This window comes from Dendrobates tinctorius, unplaced genomic scaffold (assembly GCF_039654945.1).
Source record: "Dendrobates tinctorius isolate UK_male_01 unplaced genomic scaffold, ASM3965494v1 ptg000021l, whole genome shotgun sequence".
Classification (NCBI taxonomy): domain Eukaryota; kingdom Metazoa; phylum Chordata; class Amphibia; order Anura; family Dendrobatidae; genus Dendrobates; species Dendrobates tinctorius.
Window position 1 is genome coordinate 36,485,935 of NW_027361689.1, and position 16,528 is coordinate 36,502,462.

General features: G+C 44.9%; 1 protein-coding gene across 2 annotated transcripts in view; it reads right to left on the minus strand.

The window, feature by feature from the left end:
• Positions 1 to 16,528, minus strand: part of HS1BP3 (HCLS1 binding protein 3) — a 110,328-nt gene that overhangs the window by 71,617 nt on the left and 22,183 nt on the right. For both annotated transcript variants that reach the window (XM_073568295.1, XM_073568294.1), the window contains exon 3: positions 3,841 to 4,048. In XM_073568295.1, the coding sequence (XP_073424396.1) occupies positions 3,841 to 4,048 (208 nt within the window). The remainder of the gene's footprint in view (positions 1 to 3,840; positions 4,049 to 16,528) is intronic.

Sequence of the window (16,528 nt, forward strand, 5' to 3'; positions counted from 1 at the left end):
GCACATTAGGAAAGAGACAGCAAATCAGAAGAACTATACCTTTCTAATTGGAGGTATTTTCTTATATTATTATTACACCTGCTATATATTAGGATAGGATATTGGAGATAGGAATAATACCCCATTAAGTATCAAGCGATAGCAGGTTCAAGTCCCCTAAAAAATAAAAATTAAAAATTAAAAAAAATAAACGTTTTTGAAAGTATTTAAAATAAATAATAAAACTTAAAAAAAAACATAAAAATTAGATTCACCCCCTCAATTCCCTAGTTAAAAGTAAAGAAACTTAAAATAATTTAAAAAAACAAAACACTTTTGTTATCGCCGTTGTCTTAAATGTCAGATCTATGAAAAAGATATAAAACGTTTACTCCGCAGGGGAATTTTCATAAAGGTAAAAATAATTTAAAAAAACAAAACAAAACACCAAAACGGCCATTTCAAGGACATACAGAAATGCAATGAAAAACGATCAAAAGATAGTGCGCACCCCAAAATGGTGCAAATAGAATCTAACACTCGGTGAGCAAAATACAAGACCTGAAACAGCTCCACCCACAGAAAAATAAAAAAGTTATAAGGTCTCGGAATTCATTTCAGTCACTGAAATAGTAGAAAGAATGACACTTTTGTTACTGCCGTAATCTTACTGACCTAGATAATCAGGTTCCCGCGTTATTATTACTACACATTTTGACCTCCAGCAGTTTGTTTTTTTTTGACCATTTTTCTATTATTTTTTTTTTTATGTTATGTTATTTTATTTTTTGATTGGCATTTTCCTGTCTATTCAACGCCATTAACCTCTTCGCGACCGCCCACAGTAGATAAACGTTGGTGCTTGCTGGGCTTTGTGCAGCGCCGACGTTTATCTACTGTCGGCGGTTTTGTGCCCCCCGGGACCCCCTCATACCTTATAACGCGGGGATCCCGGTGCACAATGCATGCTGGGACCCCCGACGTCATCGAGACCTGATTGGTTCAGGTCCTGATGACGTCGCGTCACAGCAGCCAATGAGAGAGCTCGCTGGGAAAGCTGCTTGTTTCCCGGCGATCTCCCTCATTATAACGCGACTTCTCCTCTGAGCTCATGCTGACAGATGAGCAGAGGTGAAGCAGCGTTACTGTGTGACTAGATCGCTGCCTGGCACAGCTGATCGCTGCCTGGCACAGCTGTGTCAGGCAGCGATCTTGTCACACAGTAACGCTGCTTCACCTCTGCTCATCTGTCAGTGTGAGATCAGAGGAGAAGTGGCGTTACTATGTGCCGGGCAGCAATCTTGTCACATAGTAACGCTGCTTCTCCTCTGATCATCTGCCAGTGTGAGATCAGAGGAGAAGTGGCGTTACTATGAGTCAAAAATACAAAAAATAAAAAACACAAAAATAAAAAAAAAGTAAAGAAAAAAAAAGCAGGTAGGCAGGCTAGGGCTAGGTCTAGGGCTAGGTCTAGGGTTAGGGCTAGGGTTAGGGCTAGGGTTAGGGTTAGGGCTGTGTTGGGGTTAGGGTTGGAATTCAAATTGGGGGTTTCCACTGTTTAGGTACATCAGGGGCTCTGTAAATGCAATATGACGCCCGCGGACCATTCCATCAAAGTCTGCATTCCAGAACGTTACTACTTCCCTTCCGAGCCCCACCGTGTGCCCAAACAGTGGTCCCCCCCCACATGTGGGGTACCAGCGTACTCAGGACAAATTGGACAACAACTCTTAGGGTCCAGTTTCTCCTGTTACCCTTGTGAAAATAAAAATTGGGAGCTAAAAGATCATTTTTGTGGAAAAAAAATGATTTTTTTATTTTCACGGCTCTACATTATAAACTTTAGTGAAACACTTGGGGGTTCAAAGTGCTCACCACACATCTAGATAAGTTCCTTGGGGGGGGTCTAGTTTCCAAAAAGGGGTCACTTGTGGAGGATTTCCACTGTTTAGGCACATCAGGGGCTCTGTAAATGCAATATGACGCCCGCAGACCATTCCATCAAAGTCTGCATTCCAGAACGTCACTACTTCCCTTCCGAGCCCCACCGTGTGCCCAAACAGTGGTCCCCCCCCACATGTGGGGTACCAGCGTACTCAGGACAAATTGGACAACAACTCTTAGGGTCCAATTTCTCCTGTTACCCTTGTGAAAATAAAAATTGGGAGCTAAAAGATCATTTTTGTGGAAAAAAAATGATTTTTTTATTTTCACGGCTCTACATTATAAACTTTAGTGAAACACTTGGGGGTTCAAAGTGCTCACCACACATCTAGATAAGTTCCTTGGGGGGGTCTAGTTTCCAAAAAGGGTCACTTGTGGAGGATTTCCACTGTTTAGGCACATCAGGGGCTCTGCAAACGCGACATGACACCCGCAGACCATTCCATCAAAGTCTGCATTCCAAAACGTCACTACTTCCCTTCCGAGCCCCCCCGTGTGCCCAAACAGTAGTTTTCTTCCACATATGGGGTACCAGTGTACTCAGGACAAATTGGAAAACAACTTTTGGGGTCCAATTTCTCCTGTTACCCTTGTGAAAATAAAAAATTGGGGGCTAAAAGATCATGTTTGTGGAACAAAAATGATTTTTTATTTTCATGGCTCTACGTTATAAACTTCTGTGAAGCACTTGGGGGTTCAAAGTGCTCACAACACATCTAGATAAGTTCTTTAAGGGGTCTAGTTTCCAAAATGGGGTCACTTGTGGGGGTTTTCACTGTTTAGGCACATTAGGGGCTCTCCAAATGCGACAAGGCGTCCTATCTCAATTCCAGCCAATTCTGCATTGAAAAAGTCAAACGGCACTCCTTCCTTTCTGAGCTCTGCCGTGTGCTCAAACAGTGGTTTAGCCCCACATACGGGGTATCGGCGTATTTGGGAGAAATTGCACAAAACATTTTGTGGTTCATTTTCTGTTTTTACACTTGTGAAAATAAAAAAAATGGTTCTGAAGTAAAATGTTTGTGAAAAAAAGTTAAATGTTTATTTTTTCCTTCCACATTCCATTCATTCATGTGAAGCACCTGAAGGGTTAATAAACTTCTTGAATGTGGTTTTGAGTACATTGAGAGGTGCAGTTTTTAGAATGGTGTCACTTTTGGGTATTTTCTGTCATACTGACCCCCCAAACTCACTTCAAATGTGAGGTGGTCCCTAAAAAAAATGGTGTTGTAAATTTTGTTGTAAAAATGAGAAATCGCTGGTCAACTTTTAACCCTTATAACTTCCTAAAAAAAAAAAATTATGTTTCCAAAATTGTGCAGATGTAAAGTAGACATGTGGGAAATGTTATTTATTAACTATTTTGTGCGATATCACTCTCTGATTTAAGGGCATAAAAATTAAAAGTTTGAAAATTGCAAAATTTTCAAAATTTTTGCCAAATTTCAATTTTTATAACATATAAGTGCAGTTCATATCTAAGAAATTTTACCACTATCCTGAAGTACAATATGTCATGAGAAAACAATGTCAGAATCAGCAGGATCTGTTGAAGCGTTCTAGAGTTATGGCCTCATAAAGTGACACTGGTCAGAATTGAAAAAATTGGCCTGGTCACGAAGGCAAAAACAGGCTCAGGCGCGAAAGGGTTAAATGCAGAAACTGGTAGTTGTTTTTTTTTAACGCAAACAAAATGACGCCTACCTGAAGCAATATAAAGATGCCCAAAAGGCTGAACGTATGAGTAATAAGTCAATTTTACATAGAAATATATAGGTTGATTTTTTTTCCCCCAGAGTTTAGCTCTTTTTCAGGGTTTTTAGAGCGGAATCCACCTGAAGAAGCCGTGGTGTGCATATAGTGCTCGATAACGGAACGGTCTACAGAAAACCTCTCGACACCAGAGAAATGGCTGACCTAGGAAATCCCGCAGTTCTGATGATGTGGCCAGCTCCTTCTCGTTGGCGATGGCCTTCACAATGTCGTTGAAGGCCGCTCTCCTTTCTCTTATGTCTGTCTCCCCCACAAATAAAACCTTCCGTGGAAAAGGCGGCAGAGAATACTTGGGGTACAGGGAGGAAAACTTGTGGTAGAATTCTTCAATCTCGCTGTATTTTCTAGAGATCTGCGGGAGAGAAAGGAAAGTGAATGAGCGGGATAACGAAGCGTGAAATTACCAAGGTATAACATACGGTAATTATCTGTACATCGCCATCAGGACAAAAACTATAATTAGCTGTCCAATATATACAGCTGCTTCTCACAAAATTAGAATATCATCACAAAGTGAATTTATTTCAGTTCTTCAATTCTAAAAGTGAAACTCATATATTATATAGAGTCATTATACACAGAGTGATCTATTTCACGTGTTTATTTCTGTTAATGTTGAGGATTATGGCTTCCAGCCAATGAAAACCCAAAAGTCATTATCTCAGTAAATTAGAATACTCTATAACACCAGCTTGAAAAATGATTTTTAAATTCGAAATGTTGGCCTACTGAAATGTATGTTCAGTAGATGCACTCAATACTTGGTCGGGGCTCCTTCTGCCTCAATTACTCCATCAATGCGGCGTGGCATAGAGGTGATCAGCCTGTGCTGCTGAGAGGTTATGGAAGCCCAGGTTGCTTTGATAGCAGCCTTCAGCTCGTCTGCATTGTTGGGTCTGGTGTCTCATCTTCCTTTTGACAATACACCATAGATTCTCTATGGGGTTAAGGTCAGGCAAGTTTGCTGCCAATCAAGCACAGTGATACTGTTGTTTGTAAACCAGGTATTGGTACTTTTGGCAGTGTGGACAGGTGCCAAGTCCTGCTGGAGAATGACATTTCCATCTCCAAAAAGCTTGTCGGCAGAGGGAAGCATGAAGTGCTCTAAAATTTCCTGGTAGATGGTTGCGCTGACTTTGGTCTTGATAAAACACAGCGGACCTACACTAGCAGATGACATGGCTCCCCAAACCATCACTCATTGTGGAAACTTCACACTAGACCTCCAGCAGCTTGGATTGTGGCCTCTCCACTCTTCCTCCAGACTCTGGGACCTTGATTTCCAAATGAAATGCAAAATTTACTTTCATCTGAAAACAACACCTTAGACCACTGAGTAACAGTCCAGCTTCTCCTTGGCCCAGGTAAGAAGCTTCTGGCGTTGTCTACTGGGCATGAGCGGCTGACACAAGGAATGCAACACTTGTAGCCCATGTCCTGGATATGTCTATGTGTGGTGGCTCTTGAAGCAATGACTCCAGCAGCAGTCCACTCCTTGTGAAGCTCCCCCAAATGTTTGAATGGCGTTTTCTTAACAATCCTTTCAAGGCTGCGGTTATCCCGGTTGCTTGTACACCTTTTTCTACCACACTTTTTCCTTCCACTCAGCTTTCCATTAATATGTTGGATACAGCACTCTGTGAACAGCCAGCATCTTTACAATGACCTTTTGTGGCTTACCCTCCTTGTGGAGTGTGTCTGTCATGATCCAAGGTGGATCTGACAAGTAAATGGACAAAGTGAACTTTTTTTCCTTTGGTTTGGTGCCAAAGTGGGTTGATTGCCCCCAGTGGCCATTAGAATTATTACACGTGGTGTCATTTGTTCTAAGTTGCCCCCGGTGGTGGTGAGTGGTATTACTCTTTACTTTTAATGTGCACGTATTACAAATCAGGTGTGAGGCTCTATAAAAGAGTTTCAGGTGTGTTTGATGATCGTTGGTGATATTGATAGTTCGTCATTTGGGAAGCAAGCCTGGGTGATGAAGGAGCTGAATGAGAGTCCTGGGCAGCCCAGCCAGAGGGGTTGAGTCAGCTATGGAGTCTGCATGGAGTGCTAGCATGGATTGGTGGAGTCCAACGATGTGGTCTGCAAGAAGGGCTGGCATGGCGTGGTGGAGTCGCAGTTTATGGTGCCAGCAGGAAGTGCTTGCATGGCTTGGTGGAGTGGTGACTATGGTGAGAGTTGCACTCAGCATGCTGGACTTATTGGCAGAAAAGTTGGACTCAAGCATGCTGGACTTTTTGGCAGAAGCTGGACTCATCTTTGGGACTCTGTTTACTGGGCAGCTGCAACTGGTGGTGGACTCTGCTCCAAGGCTGCACTATGGTGATGGATCCAGACTACTGGATATATAACGTGTATTACCTAAATTCGCCAGTTGGAGGCGGTGTATCCAGCTGCACGTTTTATTATTTAAATTCGCCCTACTGGAGGCAGTGTATCCAGGGTCACGCGTGTCATGGGTTCGCTGCGTCCAGACAAACGTGACCATGACATTATCACCAACCTTACTTTTTTTTCTGGTTTGCCTTGGCCATGTGGAGACCTCTGAGTAATTGCTGCCAGGCCTCACTGAGGTGAGTGAGGAGCGGCATGGTGTGTTGGAGCCGCTGCAGGAGTAGTTATCAGGGTCTTGGGCCTTCCCTTTGGCTTCACCAGAAAATCAAATGGCGGCTGCGGTCTGGCAAAAGCCCCTAGAGTCGCTGCTGGGGAGCGGGACTTGTTCATACTGGCGGACGCACCCAGACAGGTGGGTGGAGTTGGTGATCCCCATGGTGCTGTCTGGGGTTCCCCAAGGTGAAGGGGTACGTCCCTGTAGTGAGCAGACTGGTGTTATAGTCCGCAGGGCTGACGCCAAATCTTCTATACTACCGAAGAGACCACCCCCTACTGGTCGTTTGGAGGAAGGCGACCAGCGAGTGTATATTTCCTCCATTTTCCTGTCCCCTTCTCCTCCAGGTGTGAGCGGCAGGTGTGCTGCGGGGGAGTAGGGACAAATCTCACCCCTCGCCATTAACCAACCCTGGGAGGCGCAAAACTCATAGTGAAAGGGTTGGAGGGTGGTGTCCCATGGTGAATAGCGGGGGTGTGAATGTGGTGACACAGGGGGACGCCTCCGTTTGTCGAGTCCAGAATGAGCTCACCAAAATATGACAAACGAATGTGTGGCAATAAACGTTTAGGTCCGGACCTGTGTGTGAACGAGCATGTATGGGTGGCCACCAAAAAACATCTTGTGGAAGTGTGTTGTGGAGTCTGATCAGCTCATAGCAAACATACACATACATAAACTCGTTCCCCAGGTCGGCGCTGTGGAGATGAGTGGTGCCTCCAGAACATGTATTGCCAATACCAGCAGTGCATTGTCATAAACCTGAAGTTTCAAGTGGTGGTGGGGTGAACCCAGGATCTGGGCGTCCCCGCTGTAGGTGTTTACCTTATGAGGAGTGGTCTTGAGGGTCCAGAGGCCCCTCATTAAGGAGGGGGTACTGTCATGATCCAAGGTGGATCTGACAAGTAAATGGACAAAGTGAACTTTTTTCCTTTGGCTTGGTGCCAAAGTGGGTTGATTGCCCCCGGTGGCCATTAGAATTATTACACGTGGTGTCATTTGTTCTAAGTTGCCCCGGTGGTGGTGAGTGGTATTACACTTTAGTTTTAATGTGCACATATTACAAATCAGGTGTGAAGCTCTATAAAAGAGTTTCAGGTGTGTTTGATGATCCTTGGTGATATTGATAGTTCGTCATTTGGGAAGCAAGCCTGGGTGATGAAGGAGCTGAATGAGAGTCCTGGGGAGCCCAGCCATAGGGGTTGAGTCAGCTATGGAGTCTGCATGGAGTGCTGGCATGGATTGGTGGAGTCCAACGATGTGGTCTGCAAGAAGGGCTGGCATGGCGTGGTGGAGTCGCAGTTTATGGTGTCAGCAGGAAGCGCTTGTATGGCTTGGTGGAGTGGTGACTATGGTGAGAGTTGCACACAGCATGCTGGACTTGGTTGCTGAAAACTGGACTCAAGCATGCTGGACTTTTTGGCAGAAGCTGGACTCATCTTTGGGACTCTGTTTACTGGGCAACTGCACCTGGTGGTGGACTCTGCTCCAAGGCTGCACTAGGGTGATGGATCCAGTTATGGTGATGGATCCGGGTGGAGGAGAAGGTGTACGCAGGTGGTGGGCTCTGTTGCGGGGAGCATAAGCAACAGAGCAAAGCTAAGTGGTGTCCCCCTGTATTATCATTTTTTCCTTATGTGTGTTTAGTGCAGTGGTGGGATTAGTTTCCGCACCGACCAATTCCCTAGTGAGGGTTTAGGTGCAGGGCGAGTCAGGGTTTTGAGGTACGCGTGCGTCGCCCGATGCGGAACCGGCATAGGGAACGTTAGGAGTGCAGGGACACTGGCTCAGGGGAGTACAGGAGGTCTCCGCGTCCCTATTCCCTATCGCAGGGCCCACCATTGTTATTGTTACCTAGGTTTCCCCTTTATTATTTAAATTCGCCTTACTGGAGGCGGGGTTTCCAGACTACTGTATATATAACGTGTATTACCTAAATTCGCCAGTTGGAGGCGGTGTATCCAGCTGCACGTTTTATTATTTAAATTCGCCCTACTGGAGGCGGTGTATCCAGGGTCACGCGTGTCATGGGTTCGCCATGCGGTACTCGCTGCGTCCAGACACACGTGACCGTGACAGTGTCAATGACTGCTTTCTGTACATCTGTTAAGTCAGCAGTCTTCCCCATGATTGTGGAGCCTACTGAAACAGACTAAGGGACCTTTGTAATGGCTTAGGAGCCTTTGCAGGTGTTTTTAGTTAATTATTCTAATTTACTGAGATAATGACATTTGGGTTTTCATTGGCTGTAAGCCATAATGATCATCATTAACAGAAATAAACACAGGAAATAGATCACTCTGTAATGACTATATAATATAGGAGTTTCACTTTTTGTATTGAAGAACTGAAATCAATTAACTTTATGATGATATTCTAATTAAGTGAGAAGCAGCTGTAGGTCACTGACGCAACTAATGATAGTGGCAAAAGCAGCAATATGCAGTTGTAATATAAAGTCAGAATATAGTCGCACTACAATGCAGAGTCCCAATATAAAGCCACAATGGAAAGTCAGAATACATTCTTAATATAAACCTACAATACACAGCTGTAATATACAAATCCATATTATAAAGTCAGAATATAAAGACATATTATAAACCCGCAATATAAAGTCGCAATATATGGATCTGTAATATAAAGTCAGGATATAGTCATAATATGAAGCATAATAAATTCTCTATACTCACCCTCCCCGGGTCCAGCGCTGAGTCTCTGCCGCTGCTCCCCGTGTCTGTTACTGTCTGCAGCAGTGACATCACATCAGCAGCCAATCAGTGAGGTCAGCGGCTCTGAGCAGCTCGTGCAGTCAACTCGGGAAGAATCGCTGAGCTCACTGATTGTCTGCAGCGCTGTCGATGTCACTTTAGTGATGTAGATAATAACAGATATCAGGAGCAGCAGTGGAGAACCAGCATCAGACCTGGGGAGAGGGAGCAAGGCATGTTTTTAAAAAAAAAAAAAAATTAAACAAACTGCAGCTGAGGACAGGGGTTTTCTTTACTGGAATATCTCCTTAGGGGGTCCCAAGATTCTAATTATTACATGTGTGTGGGGGAGAAGGGTGTCTGGGACATGGCACTTATCAGTGTGCAGTCCCATGGATATTATTGGGGCTTTTTAATTGCTTTTACAAGTTCGGTCCCATTTGTTTTGTGTCGGAATCCAATTATTTCTTTAGCACAAAACGCATAAAATCTTTGAAAAAAAAATAAAATTACAATTACAAAACCACAAGGAGTTAATAATAGGAAACCCAGACACCAGCATAGAAGTATAGAAGTGTTAGGATGCCCTCTGGTGGACAATTATCAGATGACAAGCAGTGGTTGTCAAATTCTGTAGTTTCATAAAGGGATAATTATCATAATCTGATGTAAAAATAACACTTTCTATAAAGGAAATTCTGGTTGTTCATGGCTAAGGACAATTTTGGGGTATTTAGGGCTAAAAAGAATTATGCAACTGGGTTTCATTAACAACTTTGGCTTTTGCAGGCTCTTTATTTCCCTGCAAATTCAACTTTGACATGACCTGTGGTCGAAAACCAGCTGAGATAAATCTTTAAAAAAAGAAGAAGACAGATAAAACTTATAAAGTCTCTCATTAAACAAGCTCAATGATAGATTCTCAGTTAACTCAGCAATAATGCAACACAAAGGCTACAGAAGGCAAAGAGCGCACAACTGTTAATGAAACACAATTACAAGACTCATTTTTAGCTATAAATACATGCATAATTGTAAGGAAAAGAAGAAAAATGGTCCACTTAAAGATGAACACCCCCTTTACAAAAAAGAGACAGAGACCCTCTACACCAGTGGTGGTGAAACTCAAAACTAGCATCACCATCACTCTCCTCAGCCCGCTCGCCATCTCCCTTACCACTAGAGCCACAGCCACTCTCCTCTGCACGTGCACAGTCCCATAAGGCCGCACACTGTCACTTCAGGCCGCATGCATGCCGAGTAGGGCGATGGCGCGTGGGCTGAGGAGAGTGGCGGCGCTATTGCTGAGGAGATTGCGGGTGTGACCACAGGGTGGATTGTGATTTATGAAGTGATCGGATCAGCGTTGGACCGGGCAAAGATGAGTAGCAATTTTTTTTTCCATGTGGGGCCATTATACAATATGAAGCATGTGTGGGGCCATTATACTGTATGGAGCATCATGTGTGGGGCCATTATACATTATGGAGCATCATGAAGGGCCATTATAGCATCGTGTGCGGCACGGTGGCTCAGTGGTTAGCTCAGTGGTCAGTGGGGTCCTGGGTTCGAATCCCACCAAGGACAACATCTGCAAGGAGTTTGTATGTTCTCCCCGTGTTTGTGTGGGTTTCCTCCGGGCACTCCGGTTTCCTCCCACATTCTAAAGACATACTAATAGGGAATTTAGATTGTGAGCCCCATCGGGGACAGTGATGATGATGTGTGCAAAAATGTAAAGCGCTGCGGAATATGTTAGCGCTATATAAAAAAAATAAATAATAAATAATAATAATAATTATACAGTAAGGAGCAACGTGTGGGGCCATTATACAGTATGGAGCATCATGTGTGGGGCCATTATACAGTATGGAGCAACTTGTGGGGCCATTATACAGTATGGAGCAACTTGTGGGGCCATTATACAGTATGGAGCATCGTGTGTGGTCATTATACAGTATGGAGCATCGTGTGGGGCCATTATACATTATGGAGCATCATGTGGGGCCATTATACAGTAAGGAGCAACGTGTGGGGCCATTATACATTATGGAGCATCATGTGGGGCCATTATACAGTATGGAGCATCGTGTGGGGCCATTATACAGTATGGAGCATCGTGTGGGGCCATTATATAGTAAGGAGCAACGTGTGTGGTCATTATACAGTATGGAGCAACGTGTGGGGCCATTATACATTATGGAGCATCATGTTGGGCCATTGTACAGTATGCAGCATCGTGTGGGGCCATTATACAGTAAGGAGCAACGTGTGGGGCCATTATACATTATGGAGCATCATGTGGGGCCATTATACAGTATGGAGCATCGTGTGGGGCCATTATACAGTATGGAGCATCGTGTGGGGCCATTATACAGTAAGGAGCAACGTGTGGGGCCATTATACATTTTGGAGCATCATGTGTGGTCATTATACAGTATGGAGCATCGTGTAGGGCCATTATACAGTAAGGAGCAACGTGTGGGGCCATTATGGAGCATCATCTGGGGTCATTAAACAGTATGGAGCATTGTGTGGGGCCATTATACAGTAAGGAGCAACGTGTGGGGCCATTATACAGTAAGGAGCATCATGTGGGGCCATTATACAGTATGGAGCATCGTGTGGGGCCATTATACAGTAAGGAGCAACATGTGGGGCCATTATACATTATGGAGCATCATGTGGGGTCATTAAACAGTATGGAGCATCGTGTGGGGCCATTATACAGTAAGGAGCAACGTGTGGGGCCATTATACAGTACGGAGCATCATGTGTGGTCATTATACAGTATGGAGCATCGTGTGGAGCCATTATACAGTAAGGAGCAACGTGTGGGGCCATTATACAGTATGGAGCATCATGTGTGGGCCATTATACAGTCTGGAGCATCATGTGGGGCCATTATACAGTATGGAGCAACGTGTGGGGCCATTAAACAGTATGGAGCACGTGTGTGGGCCATTATACAGTCTGGAGCATCATGTGGGGCCATTATACAGTATGGAGCAACTTGTGGGGTCATTATACAGTATGGAGCATCGTATGTGGGCCATTATACAGCATCATGTGGTGCCATTATACAGTATGGAGCATCATGTGGGGCCATTATACAGTATGGAACATCGTGTGTGGCCATTATACAGCATGGAGCATCATGTGGGGTCATTATACGGTATGGAGCAACGTGTGCGGCCATTATACAGTATGAAGCATCATGTGGGGTCATTATACTGTATGGAGCATCGTGTGGGGCCATTATACAGTATGGAGCATCATGTGGGGCCATTATACAGTAAGGAGCAATGTGTGGGGCCATTATACATTATGGAGCTTCATGTGGGGCCATTATGCAGTATGCAGCATCGTGTGGGGCCATTATACAGTAAGGAGCAACGTGTGGGGCCATTATACAGTATGAAGCATCATGTGTGGTCATTATACAGTATGGAGCATTGTGTGGGGCCATTATACATTAGGGAGCATCGTGTTGGGCCATTATACAGTATGGAGCATCATGAAGGGCCATTATACAGTATGGAGCATCGTGTGGGGCCATTATACAGTAAGGAGCAACGTGTGGGGCCATTACACATTATGGAGCATCATGTGGGGCCATTATACAGCATGCAGCATCGTGTGGGGCCATTATACAGTATGCAGCATCGTGTGGGGCCATTTTACAGTATGAAGCATCATGTGTGGTCATTATACAGTATGGAGCATCGTGTGGGGCCATTATACAGTATGGAGCATCATGTGTGGGCCATTATACAGTATGGAGCAACTTGTGGGGCCATTATACAGTATGGAGCATCATGTGTGGTCATTATACAGTATGGAGCATCGTGTGGGGCCATTATATAGTAAGGAGCAACGTGTGGGGCCATTATACAGTATGGAGCATCGTGTGGGGCCAATATACAGCAAGGAGCAACGTGTGGGGCCATTATACATTATGGAGCATCATGTGGGGCCATTATACAGTATGGAGCATCGTGTGGGGCCATTATACAGTAAGGGGCAACGTGTGGGGCCATTATACATTTTGGAGCATCATGTGTGGTCATTATACAGTATGGAGCATCGTGTGGGGCCATTATACAGTAAGGAGCAACGTGTGGGGCCATTATACATTATGGAGCATCATGTGGGGTCATTAAACAGTATGGAGCATCGTGTGGGGCCATTATACAGTAAGGAGCAACGTGTGGGGCCATTATACAGTATGGAGCATCATGTGGGGCCATTATACAGTATGGAGCATCGTGTGGGGCCATTATACAGTAAGGAGCAACATGTGGGGCCATTATACATTATGGAGCATCATGTGGGGTCATTAAACAGTATGGAGCATCGTGTGGGGCTATTATACAGTAAGGAGCAACGTGTGGGGCCATTATACAGTTTGGAGCATCATGTGTGGTCATTATACAGTATGGAGCATCGTGTGGAGCCATTATACAGTAAGGAGCAAAGTGTGGGGCCATTATACAGTATGGAGCATCATGTGTGGGCCATTATACAGTCTGGAGCATCATGTGGGGCCATTATACAGTATGGAGCAACGTGTGGGGCCATTATACAGTATGGAGCACGTGTGTGGGCCATTATACAGTCTGGAGCATCATGTGGGGCCATTATACAGTATGGAGCAACTTGTGGGGCCATTATACAGTATGGAGCATCGTATGTAGGCCATTGTACAGCATCATGTGGTGCCATTATACAGTATGGAGCATCAAGTGGGGCCATTATACAGTATGGAACATCGTGTGTGGCCATTATACAGTATGGAGCATCATGTGGGGTCATTATACGGTATGGAGCAACGTGTGGGGCAATTATACAGTATGAAGCATCATGTGGGGTCATTATACTGTATGGAGCATCGTGTGGGGCCATTATACAGTATGGAGCATCATGTGGGGCCATTATACAGTAAGGAGCAATGTGTGGGGCCATTATACATTATAGAGCATCATGTGGGGCCATTATGCAGTATGCAGCATCGTGTGGGGCCATTATACAGTAAGGAACAACGTGTGGGGCCATTATACAGTATGAAGCATCATGTGTGGTCATTATACAGTATGGAGCATCGTGTGGGGCCATTATACATTATGGAGCATCATGTGGGGCCATTATACAGTATGCAGCATCGTGTGGGGCCATTATACAGTATGGAGCATCATGAAGGGCCATTATACAGTATGGAGCATCGTGTGGGGCCATTATACAGTAAGGAGCAACGTGTGGGGCCATTATACATTATGGAGCATCATGTGGGGCCATTATACAGCATGCAGCATCGTGTGGGGCCATTATACAGTATGCAGCATCGTGTGGGGCCATTTTACAGTATGAAGCATCATGTGTGGTCATTATACAGTATGGAGCATCGTGTGGGGCCATTATACAGTAAGGAGCAACGTGTGGGGCCATTATACAGTAAGGAGCAACGTGTGGGGCCATTATACAGTATGGAGCATCATGTGTGGTCATTATACAGTATGGAGCATCGTGTGGGGCCATTATACAGTATGGAGCATCATGTGGGGCCATTATACAGTATGGAGCATCATGTGTGGGCCATTATACAGTCTGGAGCATCATGTGGGGCCATTATACAGTATGGAGCATCATGTGTGGTCATTATACAGTAAGGAGCAACGTGTGGGGCCACTATACAGTATGGAGCATCATGTCTGGTCATTTTACAGTATGAAGCATCGTGTGGGGCCATTATACAGTAAGGAGCAACGTGTGGGGCCATTATACAGTATGGAGCATCATGTGTGGTCATTATACAGTATGGAGCATCGTGTGGGGCCATTATACAGTATGGAGCATCATGTGTGGGCCATTAAACAGTATGGAGCAACTTGTGGGGCCATTATACAGTATGGAGCATCATGTGTGGTCATTATATAGTATGGAGCATCGTGTGGGGCCATTATATAATAAGGAGCAACGTGTGGGGCCATTATACAGTATGGAGCATCATGTGTGGTCATTATACAGTATGGAGCATCGTGTGGGGCCATTATACAGTAAGGAGCAACGTGTGGGGCCATTATACATTATGGAGCACCATATGGGGCCATTGTACAGTATGCAGCATCGTGTGGGGCCATTATACAGTAAGGAGCAACGTGTGGGGCCATTATACATTATGGAGCATCGTGTGGGGCCATTATACAGTAAGGAGCAACGTGTGGGGCCATTATACATTTTGGAGCATCATGTGTGGTCATTATACAGTATGGAGCATCGTGTGGGGCCATTATACAGTAAGGAGCAACGTGTGGGGCCATTATACATTATGGAGCATCATGTGGGGCCATTATACAGTATGGAGCATCGTGTGCGGCCATTATACAGTAAGGAGCAACGTGTGGGGCCATTAAACATTATGGAGCATCATGTGGGGTCATTAAACAGTATGGAGCATCGTGTGGGGCCATTATACAGTAAGGAGCAACGTGTGGGGCCATTATAAAGTATGGAGCATCATGTGTGGTCATTATACAGTATGGAGCATCGTGTGGGGCCATTATACAGTAAGGAGCAACGTGTGGGGCCATTATACATTTTGGAGCATCATGTGTGGTCATTATACAGTATGGAGCATCGTGTGGGGCCATTATACAGTAAGGAGCAACGTGTGGGGCCATTATACATTATGGAGCATCATGTGGGGCCATTATACAGTATGGAGCATCGTGTGCGGCCATTATACAGTAAGGAGCAACGTTTGGGGCCATTAAACATTATGGAGCATCATGTGGGGTCATTAAACAGTATGGAGCATCGTGTGGGGCCATTATACAGTAAGGAGCAACGTGTGGGGCCATTATACAGTATGGAGCATCATGTGTGGTCATTATACAGTATGGAGCATCGTGTGGGGCCATTATACAGTAAGGAGCAACGTGTGGGGCCATTATACAGTATGGAGCATCATGTGTGGTCATTATACAGTATGGAGCATCGTTTGGGGCCATTATACAGTATGGAGCATCGTGTGGGGCCATTATACATTATGGAGCATCATGTGGGGCCATTATACAGTATGGAGCATCAAGTGTGGGCCATTATACAGTATGGAGCAACTTGTGGGGCCATTATACAGTATGGAGCATCATGTGTGGTCATTATACAGTATGGAGCATCGTGTGGGGCCATTATATAGTAAGGAGCAACGTGTGGGGCCATTATACAGTATGGAGCATCATGTGTGGTCATTATACAGTATGGAGCATCGTGTGGGGCCATTATACAGTAAGGAGCAACGTGTGGGGCCATTATACATTATGGAGCATCATGTGGGGCCATTGTACAGTATGCAGCATCGTGTGGGGCCATTATACAGTAAGGAGCAACGTGTGGGGCCATTATACATTATGGAGCATCATGTGGGGCCATTGTACAGTATGCAGCATCGTGTGGGGCCATTATACAGTAAGGAGCAACGTGTGGGGCCATTATACATTATGGAGCATCA